This window comes from Eubalaena glacialis, chromosome 6 (assembly GCF_028564815.1).
Source record: "Eubalaena glacialis isolate mEubGla1 chromosome 6, mEubGla1.1.hap2.+ XY, whole genome shotgun sequence".
In the NCBI taxonomy this organism is placed as follows: domain Eukaryota; kingdom Metazoa; phylum Chordata; class Mammalia; order Artiodactyla; family Balaenidae; genus Eubalaena; species Eubalaena glacialis.
In genome coordinates this window covers 67,508,940-67,526,292 of record NC_083721.1, presented here as the reverse complement: position 1 = coordinate 67,526,292, position 17,353 = coordinate 67,508,940, and the positions used below count along the sequence as shown (strand labels likewise).

Below are 17,353 nucleotides of genomic sequence, written 5' to 3'. Positions count from 1 at the left end.
ATCTACTTGTTGATGATTATCAAAGAACCATATGGTGCAATCTTCAAAGGGAGGCTTCTTCCCACTAGGCAGACAGCTGCCTGTCGCTGAGAGATCAGTATCTCACAGAGACTGTTTCTGAACTAGTGAATTGCCCTCCAGCCCAGTTGGCATTCCTTACATCAAAATCAGTTGCAAAACAAATCTAATCGGAATTTGGATAAGACCAGAATCAGACTCTCATCTCAACTGGTGATTCAGTCACAATTTTTAGACAAAAGCATAACAGAGTGAAGAGGGGAAGACCGGGTAGAAAGAGCCTTTTATGACCGTGTCACACACACACACACACCCTGAATTCTTGGTGGCCAGGGCTGAAATTGGAGCCAGGGTATAAGTATAGTGACCAGAGATCTGAGACCTTTTCCTAGGAATTAGGATGACAATGATAACTAGGGATTAAGCAAGGGCCTAAAGAGTTGTTTCATACATACCACGGATTAAGCAAGGGCCTAAAGAGTTGTTTCATACATACCACGGAAAGATTTACAACCTTAGAGTGGAATGCACATGACACATGACAGTCATGCAAGGAAAGTCAGTAGCTGTATCTTTCCCTTCTACCTGGAAACCTAGTCAGACTTTTCTTCCAGAATCCCTTCCACAGTCTGGGAGCCACTTTGAAAGTAACATGGGGATGCTGATTATTTCCCAGGGTAGCAATATGAGGCAGCCTAGGGAAAGAATTTTGAAAAAAAAATTTTTTCCACTAGAACTATTTAGGAGAGCAGCAGTATCCAACTTGGACTTTGATCAGAGCTTTGAAATTGCCACCCTCCTCCTGCAGCTAGGGCCTGGCCATCCTGAATTGTGCCAGATGGCTAAGGTCTCAGTTTAGCATCTTGCCAAAGGGAGGACAGTACGGAGCTCACTACACCCTTGCCTTGTGCTCATGGGGTGTGAGCTGGGTCATAAGGACAGGCTGTACCGTCTACAGTGTAGCCTGCAGCACAGGGAGGAGGGGTAGGGGGCTTGCACCACCTCCACGGACAGGTTATCGATGCAGATAACATGCAGGGGCCTTTGCCTTTGACTTCTCGCTGATGAGGTCAGCTAGGTGTACCAGTGTGAGAAGTAAGCACTGAGAGCAGGCCAGGGAGGCTGGAAATCAAGCAACAAGAAATGGTCCTGTGGTTCCCAAAGTGAGCTCTAAGGGTCACCTGCATCATTGTTCCCAAGCAGCTTGTTAGAAATACACATCCTGGGCTCCGACACAGTTTCTGATTCACAAGTTTGTTCCATGATCATCAGGGTTTGAGAACATGGAGTGGTGGAGTGAATTCAAGAATGTCTGGAACAGGGTCAGGGATGGGGCTACAGAGACCTCTTAAGCACCCCCAGGCTCCTTGGACAGTGCAGGCCTAGGTGCAGGCTGCCATCCTGAGCAGGGTCTAGGATTGAAAGGCCCTCAGTGACCTCTGCCCAGACACTTTGACTCTCTCATCTTGGGGCACAGGTGCCTTCCTTCTCTGGGTGCCCCAGGGCTTCCAACCTTTTTTGCTCGAAGGGCAGAACAGGGTTGGACCGTGTCAAGAACAAGATGAACCAGAGATGGGTCAAGCTGAATGGGGGAATGATAGAACTGGGGTTTTACAAAACGTTCCTGAAAGATCACTTCGTCCCCTTTCTAGAACTTTGATAATGGTGACTCTCGCTTGGACTCCAGCGAATTTTTGAAATTTGTGGAGCAAAATGAAACCGCCATCAACATCACCACCTATGCAGACCAGGGGAGCAACAAGCTGCTTAGGTGAGTGGAGTGAGGGGGTAAGGGAGAGGTCCACGAGGGAAGGCTGGATAAGAGAAGGGATTTGAACCCCTTCCTACCTGCAAAGGAGCCACCAGTGTCAAAGTCAATGTGAAGTAAAAAGCAAAATAGGGATTCTGTCCTGGTCTCTTCTGTGAACGTTATGATATCTGATCAAGTAGTTACTGTTTTTGGCCAGAAATTGCAAGGAATGGAAGAATGTAATTTTAAAATAAATGATCACATCAGACCAAAGTTATTTCTGAGTGTCGTGGGTGATGTTTTAATGGTTAATTTTCTTAAGGAATTACTTTAATGTTCTATTTAACGATAGGTCTAAAATAGCTTTAGTTTTGATTTTAAGATTATCAGTGCTATTTCATGTAGAGAACTCTAATTGTTACAAATGTAAGCACGTTCCTCTCCTTTTCTGGTATTATTCCAGAGTAAATATTAATAAAAATTAACCCCTAAGAAACTTCCGGTGTGGTTCCAGTATACTGGTAAGAATTAAAAATAGGAAAAGCACCTATTTGTTCAAAAGACTTCAAAGCATGAAGCCCAGATTCTAGGATTCTTTCCTAATAATAGCCCATGACCTTAAAGTATAATATCTGTAAATCCTTCTTATTTTGATAACCTGAAATGAGGTAATATTTTACAAGTTCAACATCTGATCCTCATAATATCCCAGTGAAGGAGGGCTCCTCGTTCCCGTTTTACAGATGAGAAAACAGGTGCGGGAAGGTTGAATAACTAGCCCAAGGCCATTTGGGTTGTAAGTGGTTGAGCCAGCACTCAAATCCAGACCAAGGGGAGATGGAGGGAGCTGGAGTTCTAGAAAACTTTTCTGAAAGATCTCTTTGCAGAAGGGTAATAGTGGTGATGCTGGCTTCAACTCATGTTCTTTCAAACCACACATGCATTTCATAGCATCTGTTCCTACCAGATTTTTCTAGTTGGGTTGACTTGACACGTATAGCATGGGGAAAGGCAACTGCTAGTGGAAGGTATGCAGGTGGTGAAACATTTGCCAATCCAAGAGGACAAAACCATCCAGGAAACTTTAGTCATCTTGGGCATATCATTTGAACAGCTTGAGTGATCTGACATCCCATATAATAAACTAAAGGTTGGATGCTTACAGGAGTCGGGACGCATAATGGTTGTGGGAGGTCAGTGTAGAAACGTTCTTTAAATAGTCCCCTTGGCCGCCTGCGGAGGCCTAGGTCTGTGTAATCCTGACGCTTAATTCCTTTCTTCGGGACTGAAGCTGAGGTCTTGCTGACACGTTTCTCCTGTGTTTCGTTTCAGAGGACTCTGTGTCGATGCTCTCATTGAACTGTCTGATGAAAATGCTGACTGGAAACTCAGCTTCCAAGAGTTCCTCAAGTGTCTCAATCCAGCCTTCAACCCTCCAGAGAAGAGTATGCCTAACCTAAGAAATAGGGAGGGGGTTGTAGGGAGTGGGGGCATTTAGAGGGGGCCAAGATAGAGGGGATCGTGGAACTCTCCAGAGCTTACTAAGAAAATTCCCTTCCACGATTCTAGACTGGGCCCCAGCCCAGCATCTCCGAGCTGAGATTCAGGTCCAAAAATCATTGGGTTGATGGTGGCGTTTGCTCAGATATGGTGCCTCTGAGGGACAAGCAGGTCTCGTCTGGGAAAGGGGTAACATGCACAGACTATAGCCAAGACGTCCTGTTCCACCCTCGCCCTAAACTCTTGCCTGTTATTTCTGGTCCCACAGAGTGTGCTCTGGAGGACGAGACATATGCCGATGGAGCTGAGACCGAGGTGGACTGTAATCGCTGTGTGTGTGCCTGTGGAAACTGGGTCTGCACAGCCATGACCTGTGACGGTGAGCTGTGCGCCTCACGCAGAAGGAAGGGACGGCACGGAGACAGCTTCCTTCGTGAAATCACCATGAGAGAAGTCAGGGTGGGGATGCTGGGGAAGAGTGCAGTGGCTGGGTCCCAGCAGGGAACCTGGGGAGCAAGAGACTGGCTCATGCTTGTAATGTCAGAGCTCTCAGGGCGCAGCATTGAGGGCAAAGCACTTATGCCAGATGCATTATGCTGGAAAGTCACTCCAGAGGTTTGGAACAAGAGAGATTTGAGACCCAGGACAAGATCAAATGTTGATAAGAGATTAGAATGGTAATAATAATAAAGAAAGCAAATGCATAAGAGTGAGAACTACATGCATTTCTTCTAAGCACTTTACATATTAACCCACTTAATCCTTATGACAGCTTAGGAAATCCTATATGTCAAAGACTTAGGTGGTTGGAAGACAAAATGACTCTTGCTTGCCATCCATGCCAAGCAGGAAAAGGAGGCATGTTCATAGACATGTTTGAATTAACAGCATTGGGTCCCCAAAAAAAGAGAAAATTGAGATAGTTGAGACATGGGCAGGGTGGGTTGGGAGATAGAGATGTCAGGGAGAGTTTGGGGAGGAGGGGGCCGTGCACAAGCCAGCATCACCACTATCACCCTTCTACAAAGGGGTGTTTCAGAAAAGTCTTCTAGAACCCCAGCTCCATCCCTCTCCCCTTGGCCTGGATTTGAGCCCTGGCCCAGTCACTTACTACCCACGCACATTACTTTGGAGGTGTCCATTGCACTGGGACACTTTATAGTTAGAGAAATGTGGGTAATTCACCTCGCCTTCCATATGTTAAATGGGAAATGAAATTGAGAGCCTAAAAGGTAGATATTAGTGGGATCCCTAACTGGCCTACCTCAGCCACCACTGCTCTGAGCCTTGGTTCTTCTTACAGGAAAGAATCAGAAGGGGGCCCAGACCCATACAGAGGAGGAAATGACCAGATATGTTGAGGAGCTCCAAAAGCACCAGGTGAGTTGCAGCCTCCATGCTGGTTCAGGTATCCCTGTTGCCACCAGGCCCTTCCACCACTCAGACACTGCCTAACTCCCCAGGTGACCAAGGAGATGTGCTCTGTCCCATACAATAGGTCCCGAACGATATACCTGTATACCTGTATTACGCAAACCATGATACATATAGCTCCCTGACGGAGTCCTTGTGGGGCCAGTATGCCCCAACAGATGTAGGTTACAACTTGGTAAATTGCTTTATAAGTTAGAATCGGCTGAGTGGTGGGTTGCAAATGAGTTGGAAGTGGTTTGCAAATGAGCATAGTCTAAAAACGCCTCCTATTTCTTTTCACAACCAGTGCCCAGACCCAAAGACTATGAGGCCATTGAGGGCAGGCTCTATGACTTGCTCACCACTGTAGCCCTGCATTTAGCACAGGGTCTGGTGTATAGTTGGCTCTCAGTGAGCATGAAATTAGTGGATTTGGACCGCAGCAGAAAGGATTTAAGTTAAATGCCAAGCTAGCTAGAATATAGCCTGGAAATTTAGAGATTCTGCTTCCTAGAGACTTGAGAAGATAATAAATCAGAATTCTGTTTGGGTTCTATGTCATTAAGTTGAAGGCCTTCTTGGGGAAAAGGTTCTTAGCAGAATAGTGATCCACTGACATTTTTCTGAGGGCCTAGGGAGAAAACATGGATATGCTGGACTTCTAGGCCTGTCTTTCCACTGGTTTACCTGTAGTTTTAACAGAGGATGTTGCTCCTTGAATCATCTGTCTGTAAACTGGGTCTGGTAATACAGGCCTTCTCTCTGACATATAAGTTTTTAAGGAATATAATGGTCACAAGAACTATTGAGATGAAATATTTGACTTGAAAATCAAGAATTATTGGTATTAATAATAAATGCTCATATTTATTGATGGTTTTTCATATGCATTGTCATTATTGTCACTGATAGTGTAGAAACCTCATGTCATTTTTTTAAACAAATGCAGAAGCTCCTAGCCCTTTGTTTTTCCATATTTCAGCAGCCTTGAGCCTCCAGATGAGTATAAACCCTTAAAAGCAAAAAGAACTTAATAGGAATTCCTTTCATCTAGGGTGGAGAAATGATCAGAGTAGACAGTGGGGAGTGAATTATAATAGCTAACATTTTTTAGCGTCTCTGTTTTATGTGAGTTGCCTCGGAAGCAGACGCTAAGGCAAGGACTCAAGTACAAATAGTTTATTTGGGAGGCAGTCCCAGGAAACGCCAGAAGGGGAGTTGGGAAGAGAGCCCAGGAAGGGAAGGAAACAATAAAGAGTGTGTATCCAGGCATATTACCACTGGGAGCAAGTGGGGCTTAGTCCTGTTGCAGAACTCCAGGAATAGTTACAAGGGAGCAGGGAGCTGGGCTATGCCTGTATGAACTCCCATCAGCCATTGGCTGAGAGCAGCCACCAGCAAACATGAATTCCCTGGCACTTCTGCCCTGTCAGCATGTGTGGGCAGAGCAGGCTCCAGCAGCAAGAGAAAGCCTCAGGCAAAGAGATGCAGCTGCTGGCAGTAAGAAGCCAGGCCAGTGTACTGAAACGTTATAAGGCACGGGCTATGGATGGGGCACCGACAGTGTGTACTAGATGCCAGACACTGTTGTTTTTTATTCCCTATTTAATTTTTTTATTGAGATGTAATTCACATACCATAGAACTCACCCTTTTAAAGTATACAATCCAATGGTTTTTAATATATTCACAAGATTGTCAACCATCACCACTGTCTAATTCCAGAGCATTTTCATCTTCCCGAAAAGAAATCCTATACCCATTTGAAGTCACTTATATTCTCTCCTCCCCCAGCCCCTGGCAGCCACTAATCTACTTTCTGTTTCTATAGATTTGCCTATTATGGACACATATAAATGGAATCATATGATATATGGCATTTTCTGTCTGACTTTTTTCATTTAGTTTAACGTTTTCAAGGTTTATCCTTGTTGTAGCATGAATCAGGACTTCGTTCCTTTTTATGGCGAAATAACATTTCATGGTGTGGATATACTACATTTTGTATATCCGTTCATCAGTTGATGTATATTTAGGCTGTTTCTACTTTTTGGCTATGATAAACAATACTGCTATGAACATTCTTCTACAAGTTTCTGTGTGGACTTATGTTTTCAGTTCTCTTGGGTATATACCTAGGAGTGAGATTTGCTGGATCATATGGAAACTTTGTGTTTAATCTTTTGAGGAACTTCCAGACCATTTTCCAAAGTGACTGTACCATTTTATATCCTCACCAGCAGTATTCCAATTTCTCCACAAACTCACCAACATTTGTCATTGGTGTTATTTTTTATTAGCCATCCTAGTGGGTGTGAAGTGGCATCTCATTGTAGTTTTGATTTTCATTTCCCTAATGACTAAAGATATTGAGCATCTTCTCATGTGCTTTTTGGCTATAAGTAAGAATGTCTTCTTTGGAGAAATGGGCCACTGTTATAAGAGGTAGTACTAATTTTGTAGTTGAAGACATTGAGACACAGAAGATTTCATAATATGCCCAAAGTCCCCCAAAAAGTCACACGGCCATGATTCAAGCTCAGGCAATCTGCCTCCAGAGCCTGTTGCTCTTTTTTTTTTTTTTTTTTGTTTGTGTGTTTGTTTTTTGGGCTGCATTAGGTCTTCGTTGCTGCCCGCGGGCTTTCTCTAGTTGCAGTGAGCGAGGGCTACTCTTCATTGCGGTGCGCAGGCTTCTCAGGGCTTCTCATTGCAGTGGCTTCTCTTGTTGCAGAGCATGGGCCTCAGTAGTTGTGGCACGTGGGCTCAGTAGTGGCTCATGGGCTTAGTTGCTCCACAGCATGTGGGATCTTCCTGGACCAGGGCTCAAACCCGTGTCCCCTGAGTTGGCAGATGGATTCTTAACCACTGCACCACCAGGGAAGCCCCGAGCCTGTTGCTCTTAATGCTTCTCCCAACTTGGATTCAGAACATTTTGTAGCACCTCCATTTAGCATCCTTTTCTTCATTTTTAAAATGAATATAATAATGTCTGACGTTATTGTTTCATAGGAGTTTAAATGGGGTCAGCTCTTAATTTAGCAACAGCCCCTATACAGCCGTGTCATGAGTAAGACATGAGCCTTGTCCTCAAGTTGTTCATCATCCACAGAGGAGATAGACAAGTAAACAGAACTCAGCATAAGCATGTATCTATCAATGCTATGTAAAGTCTTGAAGACTAGATAAATGCCAATAATTTTTTTTTTTATTTCATAACGCTTATTTTCTCTTGCTTCTCAAAGGAAACAGCTGAAAAGACCAAGAGAGTGAGCACCAAAGAGATCTAATGAAGAGGCATCTGGGAAAGGTGTCCAGAGCCTGGCACCTTCTCTTCCACTTCAGCGCTGAGTCCAGTATATGCAAGTGTCTGCTACAATCGCCACATCACCAGTATTTGCTTGTATAGCAATGAGTTTTATTTTGTCTATTTGTTTTGCAATAAAGGAAATGGGGGTGGCTGGCTAGGAGGGGAAGGGCCATAGCCTTCATTTCTAGGAGTACTTTGAGAGAAACTGTAAATGGTGCTCGGGGGCTGGAGGCAAGCTAGGAAACTGCATCGGTGTTGGGAGAGCGTACCCAGATCTGGAACACTTCTGAGCCTACCACAGCTGTGAACGTGCTGCAGGGGGTGCAGGCAGTGAGAAGGAGCTTAGCAGGCTGTCCCCAGAGGAGGGCTTTGGGAAGCTCGGTGGAGAAGACTGCATTCGGCTTCCAGCCCTTCCTGCTGCCATCAGCATAACAGACCTCTAGCATCTGTGCTTCTCCTCATGGCCCCAGCCACTGGCTCTAGATACACGGCCATTCTGCTAGTTACCCAGTGTCTGGGAGGGTGCAGATACTTGTAGACTTTGAGCCCCTTAGAGACCTAACCAAATTTTTAAAATACTTTTTACCAAAGGTGCTATTTTTCTGTAAACTTTTTTGGCAAGTTGATTTCATTCTTCAGTTATTATCATTATATTATTGTTGTTGTTGTTTAATATTTTATTTTCTTGACTAGAAATTAAGCTTTTGTAATTATTTTTCATTAGTCCTGCCATTTCAGAGGTGGGAGAGTTTGGGGTTCTTCCTTGTGCAGGGACTGCTATCACCCGGACTCCCCCCAACCCTGCCAAATACTAGATGCAGCCCAGAGTTTGCCCCCTGGCTTCCAGTGGGTCAGCAGTCTGCCAGAGGAGCAGGGAGTACCTCAGACAGAAGCCAGGAGAAGTGTCTCCATACAAAGCTTGTAAGATCCAAAAAGCTAATTTGTTTTCATTCATTCTGATAGATCCATGCAAATCAGTATTCCAAAGGATTGAGACCAGTGCAGCTAAGCAAGGCTTCGATGTCCCAGCCTATCAATATGCTCATTGATCCTCCACTAACTAGGAGAGTGACTCAGTCCCTGTCTCTTCCTATTTCTGGGCCTCAGTTTCCTCAGCAGGTAGGAATGCATTAAACTTTTGACTTGAGAAATTGTAAATTCTGTGGTTCTGATCATTGGTCCAGAAGGAGACAATGTGATTTTCCTCCTTCTCCTTAAGATAAATGAAACCTTGTTGTTATATAAGAGTCAGACAGCCAACAACAAGCTGACCAAATCTGACCTCGGTCTGAATGGCCCCACGGGTTGTGCTGTGATGTAGAGCCTTCTGGTTAAGCCTGCCCAGGAAGAGAGTGGGAAAGAGAACCACTTCACTTTGTCTTCACTTTTGCATTTCACCTTTAACCTTCTTGGGAACAGAAATGGCTTTCCCTTTAGAGATGAGGATGAAAGAAGGTTTCACATTTCGAGAGGGAAAAAATGGACATTGAATCTTAAAACTGTGATTGGGGAGAAGTCAGTCATTCCTGTGTCTTTTGGCCTCTGTGATAATTAACCCCACTCAATACCATGTTTAGGATGCATTTGGAATAACAAAATTAAAAACTTGACATAAGATCTCATTTTCAGAAAGCAGATTACAGACCACCAAAGGGAAATGTCGTAGGCTATACTGCACAGGCAACTCTGAGACAGTTGTGCTGAAAATGGAATTCCTTCTAAACAGGTTTCCTTTTTCTCCTTTGAAAACATTCCACTTTGTTTAGAATTCTGAGCTTTTGTAAATCATCCCACTTAAAAGCTGTCTTCCAACCCAACTTGTGTGGTCTGAAATGCACGTCCCTGTCAAAGTGCCTTGGAGAACTCCCAACAGCACGCCTTGATCAAGATTTGCCAGCCCTTGGACACTATGGAAGAGAGGGCAGGAGTACCAGTCTGTTTAAAGCAAGAAGGCAGAATGTCTCCTCACCAGTTACATTTAGGTCAGTGGTTGCTATCCAAGACGACCCTACCCTGCAACATTGAATTCCCAAGAGCAAAATCTGCATTCCTCCTGTAAGTAGGGAAGCTACTGTCTGCACCATAGGATCATGTGATCTGACAATCATTCACGGAAAGCTGCTAAATAGCCTAGTCTGGGGAGTCTTGCATGAAGCTTTGCATGGAGCAAATAAACAGGATTAAATTGGGTTCAGTTCCTCCAGCTCTCTAAAAGCACAGGGCTTAGACTGCAAGCATCCTTGGGCTTTCTCTGTGTGTGTATGGTTTTTATAAACATATTACAGCATCTGTTAAGATTCAGTGTCCATGGAAACCTTCTTACATGCCATGACTCTGGACTCCATCACTGCTTTTGGAAAGCAGGGCTCCTCCACCTGCTAATAAGCCCATGTGGACCAGTCTGAATGTCTTCCCTTTATACTTGTGTTTTTAAACAGTCAAATTCCAAGAAGCAATTTGGACAGGTTTCTGTTGCCTGTGTATTTGTGAAATGTATTTGTATTTAGTAGGCTTCCTTATTGCATTTAACTTGTTTTTTGTTAACTCTTGATTCTTTTTTTTTTTTTTTTTTTGGATACTATTGATAAATAAAGAAATTAAAATAATAATTGTATTGTTTTCTTTCCCCCAATTGAGGCCAAATAAAGTTGCAAGAACGTTAACCATTTACCTCATGAAAGTAGATTTGAGTTTCAGGAGGCTTAAAAGAGGCCTGAAAAGTTTATCCTAATCTTGGGACTACAGCTGCAGGGGGAAAGGTTTACTCAAGGACTGATAGAACAAGTTTATTTAAAAGAATCACCAGTGGTGGGTCTGGGTAGGAAGTAATGAGAAGTCAGGGAACAGTATTGGGTAGAGGTTAAACTAAATGACTCCTAAAACTGCCATGGATCTTATGAGACTGAATGGCATCGGGTGAGGCTGGCTGCGGGTAAACCTGTATGAGAAGCCAAACAAACCTGGGAAGGTGGCACAGGGAGCATGCGAAGATCTGATAGGATAATCTTAGTGGCTGTTTACCAGATACACGTGTATACCATAGGGGTAAACATTTCCAAGTGGACTGAATGTTGGCTAGTTAAGACCCTCTGTTTTGCTCTATCTTGGAGACACATGACCAATACTAGTTCTCCATCTCCCTTTCCAAGTGATTCTTACAGATATCATGTACTCCCCACCAGCAATAATTAATTCTGTCTTCCAAGAGAGCTCATTACAGTTGGATTAAGCTTTCTTAATTTTAGTCATAATGTGTAGAAGTCTTGCTTCTCTAAAATTATAGCCAGGTCACCTTAATTGGATTTGGAGTATTCAAATGCTAATCAGATATTAAAATGTCATCTCTGGTTGTGTTATTGCTACAAATTACTGATCTCATTAATCACCGTTTGATTCTTTAAACTTTCATTCTCAGAATTCTTAAACCCAATTTGAAGGGTACCTTGTCCACAACCACTTTTAAATGCTGGCTGGCCTCTCCCAACCTTCTACCATGCTCTGGGAGCACTTCTCCTGCTATTACAGTATGCATGTGTTCAGGAAATGAAAATGAATTAAAATAGCCTGAAAGAAGCATAATTTAGAAGGTTAAGTTTCCTATAATCAAAATGTAACATTATGAGCTCTGTAAATTAGAACAAATTACTGTGATTAACTTTAGTTTTGGAGTGCCTGTGTCAAGTCCCCATCAGTCCTCTTAAATTACTTCTGAAATAAGGGGGAGGAGGGAGTAAAAAAAGTCTATTGAATGAGTAGATCTAAGCAGATGCCCTCAGAGCCCTGGGGTAAATGTAGCATAGGTGGAAGACATGAAGAACGTAAACCCTGGGCTACTGCTTCTGAAGGCTGATTCATGAAGTAACTAGGAAGTTTCATGTTGCTGTCTGAATGAGAGGTCTTCCTGCCAATAGGAGTTCACTTTTAAAAATTACTTAACACATTTCTTATTGATAAACTAATACATGCATATGGTAAAATAAAAAATTCAAATTGTATCAAAGAGAATACAGTGAAAAAAATTCATCCTCTTAGAGGGTGTGTACACTTATAAATTCGCTTATAATTGCCACTTGTCCTTCAAAGAGGTTGCATGCATTTACTTAGAATTGCACCAAAAGTACATACACTGAGCATGTCTATTTTCCCAAATGTTTGCAAGCACTGTGTCTTCAAACTTTGGGGTTTCTAACAGAGGAAAAATGATAACTCATTGCCTTATTTTTAATTAATTTATTTTATTATTCCTTATGTGAGATTGAGCATCTTTCCATGAATTATTGGTCCTTGTTCTTTTCTTTCATTCCCTTTGTTCATTTTCTGTTGGTTGTTGGCCTTTTCTTACTGGTTTATAATAGTTCTTCATATATTATTATTAGCCCTTTGTCATGAGGGTGGCAAGATCTGGCAGTAGTGGACCAGATAGAAGGCTACTTCAGGAATGAGGTGAGAAATAATGGTGACTTGAATTTTAAGATAATGGCAGTGGGGATTAATAGAAGGTTAATGAGGTAACATTGACAAGAGCTGGCTAATGACTAGCTATGGGAGTTAAGGAGGAGGTAATGGTCATGAATGACCCTAAGGTTCCAGCTTGGATGACTTGGTAGATAATGGTGCCATTTTCTAGGGTTGGTAAGAGAGCAGGAGAAACCAGTTGGCTGGGGAAAGGAGGAAAGAATGGGAGATGATGAATTCAGTTTTTCACAGGTTGAATCTGAGTTTGGAGATATCTTATGAGTAGTTGGATAGGAAGGTTTTGGAAGAGATCTGGGCCGGAGATAAAGATCTTGGAATAGACAGTATGGAGATAGTGTTCCTTTGTGTAGACAAGATGGTCTATGGAGAATATATCAAGTGAGGGAAAAAAAGAAAAGAAAATGTTGAGTTGGGAAGGTCCATAATAAAGACAGAGAACCCTTTGAGAAACTCTAGTATGTGTATTTCTCCTGCTTCCTCATGGCATCGTTAACAAAAAGTGTACACAGTTAGAAAAATGGTACAATGGGTTGGATTCATAGATGAAAACATAGGATGTAGAGAGTTCAGATGGGAAATGGTACCATGGATTCTATAGGGAGGTCAAAACTGAGAAGGAAACACCATGTATGTATGGAACGGAGTAACACAACTTGCTGGAAAACGGGTTAAATGAATTTAGGAGAAAGGAACAGGAAATGCACCCTGATCATGATCACTGGAATGCACAGGTCTTAACTGACCTGATGTGGTCAGATAAGAAACTTAGGAAACTTGACAGTGTTAGGGTCTGTAAAAAGAATGTATTGCCAGGAAAATAAGAGGCAAGATTGTTAATGGATAAGAATAAAATATTTAACCAGGAAACCTGTATAAAATTGTCAAGAGGATGAAACATAATTAAAAGGAAATTTCTGCCGCCAAAAGAGAAGGGACTTTATCCTTCTAGTGCCTTGCCTCATTTTAAATTATATAAGTTAGCAGAATTTGTCATTTTCCAAGGAGCAGTGACAACTGAAAACAAAATGCTTGCTCCAAAATCCTTCCACTAGACTCCATAGTTAAAGCTGGCAGCCAGTAATATTTATAACTTTATATATTCTTTGTCTTTCATAAATGCCATTCTTAGTTGCATGTTTCAACTTCTTTCTAATTTATCTGTATCATAAGATTGTTCTTATTGTGACTGATAACTTACTGAGAGACGATATAATGTAATGTTTAACAACCAGGCTTCCTCAGTTTATATCCTGGTTCTGCCCCTGCCCTTTATATTCCAGGAGTTATTTAATCTCTCTGTGTCTCAGTTTCCTGTTTATTTATTTATTTGTTTGTTTGTTTATTTATTTATTTATTAAAAAAATTTTTTTGGCTGCATCGGGTCTTAGTTGCGGCACGTGGGATATTCATTGAGGCATGCGGGATCTTTTGTTGCGGCACACAGGTTCTTCATTACGGCACACACTCTTCTCTCGAGTTGTGGCGTGCGGGTTTTCTCTCTCTAGTTGTGGCGTGCGGGTTTTCTCTCTCTAGTTGTGGCGTGCGGGTTTTCTCTCTCTAGTTGTGGCGTGCGGGTTTTCTCTCTCTAGTTGTGGCGTGCGGGCTTCAGGGTGCGTTGGCTCTGTAGCTGTGGAGCGTGGGCTCTGTAGTTTGCAGTACACAGGCTCTCTAGTTGAGGAGCGTGGGCTCAGTAGTTGTGGCACACGGGCTTAGTTGCCCCGTGGCATGGGATCTTAGTTCCCTGACCAGGGATCGAACCCACCTCCCCTGCATTGGCAGGCAGATTCTTTACCACTGGACCACCAGGGGAGTCCCTCAGTTTCCTCTTTAAAGTGGCATAACAATAGTACCTACCTCATTTTGTTCTTTTTCCGAGGATTCAATGAGCTAATGTATATAATTTTTTTCAAATAGTCTCTGGCACATAGAAAGTGCTGTGTAAATGTCAAATTATCACCAATTATTTTCATCTATTATACATTCTTATAATTCTCACAATGACTTTGTGAAAAAGATATTTTACAGATAAGGAACAGACAGTTTGTAAAGTTTAAGGAATTTATGTAATACCACACAATTCGCAAAGAACAGAGTCAGGATTCAAACCCGGGTCCCTCTCATACTCATTCTACTTTGCCACTGTCTTTCCCTTTATTTTAAAAATTATTACATCCACATAAGCCATTAATTCCTCATTCGTGTTCTCTAATTATGTAACTGCTGAGCACGTATAAGCAATTAATAAGTTTTTTCATTTAGTTCTAATAACTGTCTGCACGTCTTCTCACTTTTAAGTGAGTGCAGATCAGGCCAGGCCTCTGAAGTTCCCCAAGGCGTGATCCGCAATCCAACTTGGTTTCCCCAGAAACGATGCATCCAGGAGTCATGCCAGCCAGTGTGGGACCCCAGCAACCTCCAGCACACACCTCAGAGGTTTGGCCCAGTAAACCTCTCTGAGGTGCCTTCTTTTTGTGACATTCTATGTGGACGTTTTAGAAGCAGATATATGTCTTATCTCCATCAAAATTATTTTATCACCTGAATCCAGTAATTCAAAAAATTTGGGTTTTAAGCCAATTAAAATCTCTGGTTCCTGGATGATTTTCTGAATTCCCTTTTCTCTTACATGCCTTTTTCTCCTCTCTCCCATAACCTAAGCTTGATTCCTACAACGTCCAGGACAGATATCACCCCCACCCCCTTCCAAAAGGAACAAAGGAGGAGATTCTGTATAAAAAGCATAGAGATAGAAGAGATTTGGAAGGTGAGTTTTAGGAATAATAAAGACTCTGAAATCAGTTGGGCAAATCAGAAACGTTCAAGAGTTAGTCTCACCTTCTTTGACTTTCCAAGATTTCCATAGCCTTTGCTCAGTTATGCTATGTAAAAGAAGGCTTTTACAGATATAGTGATTCCCATTCATAATCAGTTTTAGGAAGATGTCTCTCTCTCTCAACTTTGTATCAGCAAAGTGCTCATGTAATAACATCGATACCAAAACCCAAAAACTCTGGCTTAGAGAAATCCTGCTCTGCCCTGAAGTCTCCAACAAATCGTCTGTCACTGCAGCACCACATCAATGAAACATACACGGAGTAGAAAGTTCATCAGGTTTTTGGTCATCTTTCATCTCACATAAAGATTTTAAAATTTTATTCAGAGAATTTGACATGTGAGAGGCATGAGTTCAAATAAAAGTAAATCTTGGGCTTCCCTGGTGGTGCAGTAGTTGAGAGTCTGCCTGCCAATGCAGGGGACATGGGTTCGAGCCCTGGTCTGGGAAGATCCCACCTGCCGCGGAGCAACTAGGCCCGTGAGCCACAACTACTGAGCTTGCACGTCTGGAGCCTGTGCTCCGCAACAGGAGAGGCCCCGATAGTGAGAGGCCCGGGCACCGCGATGAAGAGCGGCCCCCACTTGCCGCAACTAGAGAAAGCCCTCGCACAGAAACGAAGACCCAACAGAGCCATAAATAATAAATAAATAAATAAATAAATAATTTTTTTTAAAGTAAATCTTATAAATAAGAGAATTAGAGATAAAGAAACAAGACTTTATCAATATACAGACCAAAGAGAGACAAAATAGGGGAGCTCCTATAGTTTTAGTCAACATCCAGTACACTGGACCTGTTACCTCCTTATTTTTTAGGTTTATGACAGGTAGGTGCCTAGGACAAAGAGAATATAGTCCACAAGAGAAAACCAGGATCTCCAGTGGCTAAAGGCAAGACAGTTTGGTCCTCGGGCAGATGTTATTCAAATCTCTTAATAGTAGTCATATGTACAGGAATACTTTCTCCCTGTAAAAAAGAAAGAAAGCATGGAAGGCTGGAGTTTTATGTTAGAGGCAAACCCTGCATTCAGCTACAATGCATTCCTGAAAGTCACACAGGAAGGAACAGTGAAAAATGAGTTCTCTCTGTTCCTCCTAAGAGCAGTAGCCCTCAAATAACTCATTCATCATTAGCAACCCTCCTTCATTTTTAAGGCAAAATCCTGGTTTACTCATCCATTAATTCAACACTATTGTTAGGGGAACAATGACAGAAGCAAAAACAGAAAAGGGAAGTGAATGGTATATTTCCCACCAACTTTCAGAGAGAGGGGGGATACAGAAGAAAATAGGCCCAGGGCTTCGGAATATACTATACTACTGTGTCTGTTAGGTTTGTGGGACTGAGATACATGTCAGAGGCACTGATACCATCAGTCACCAGATCCCACCGCATTCCAGTATACACTGGAAGGAATACATCACAGGCCAAGGAATGACTGCAGTCTGCTTATTAGATCTGAGCCTGCAGGGGGAGGAGGGAGGAAGATGCTCCTGATGTGTCCTGAGAAAAGGAACAACAGAGTTGTGCATTTCCGTTTCAAGATTCAAGGTTATTTTGCATCTCTGGGGCCATGACAATGAGACTCAAAAACTAAGAGCTAACAACACCTATTCCAAGAGCCTACTATGTATCAGGAGCCAGAAAAGAGGGACAGAGGAACATGGTTCCTGCTTGTGAGGGATTCGCAGTCTTGGGACAAGATGAATAATAATGAATTTCAGCAGTGCAGTAAGTTTGCTCACTCAATGTGTTTGAGGTGCTATGCAGAGCGTGTTCTTCCAGGGTGGTCACGCTGCCCTTCTCCAGGGGTGCCAGGCACATCAGAGGCTATGTCAGTGGAGCACTCTTGAGTTGTAACATGCACAACTTGAGCCACCTTGCTTCTCCTTCTCCAGCTTCCACGTCGTCACCCACAAGAATCAAAAGGGAGTCCCAGAGTGCCACGTGCTCCAGGCAAGGCTGCTCCGCCCTGGCCTCCACACCTCTGTCATGGAGAATGAAGAGGGGACCTCAGAACCCTCTGTTCTCCTGACAATACCCTCACCCTCTTT

At 42.8% G+C, this 17,353-nt stretch overlaps 1 protein-coding gene across 1 annotated transcript in view; it reads left to right on the top strand.

Annotated features, from left to right (window-relative positions):
• Positions 1-10,557, top strand: part of FSTL1 (follistatin like 1) — a 50,288-nt gene extending 39,731 nt beyond the window's left edge. Inside the window, exons 7-11 of the mRNA XM_061194208.1 lie at positions 1,671-1,789; positions 3,101-3,213; positions 3,537-3,647; positions 4,572-4,648; positions 7,923-10,557. Coding sequence (XP_061050191.1) covers positions 1,671-1,789; positions 3,101-3,213; positions 3,537-3,647; positions 4,572-4,648; positions 7,923-7,967 — 465 coding nt within the window. The 3' untranslated portion in view covers positions 7,968-10,557. The remainder of the gene's footprint in view (positions 1-1,670; positions 1,790-3,100; positions 3,214-3,536; positions 3,648-4,571; positions 4,649-7,922) is intronic.
• The last annotated feature ends 6,796 nt before the right edge of the window (positions 10,558-17,353 follow it).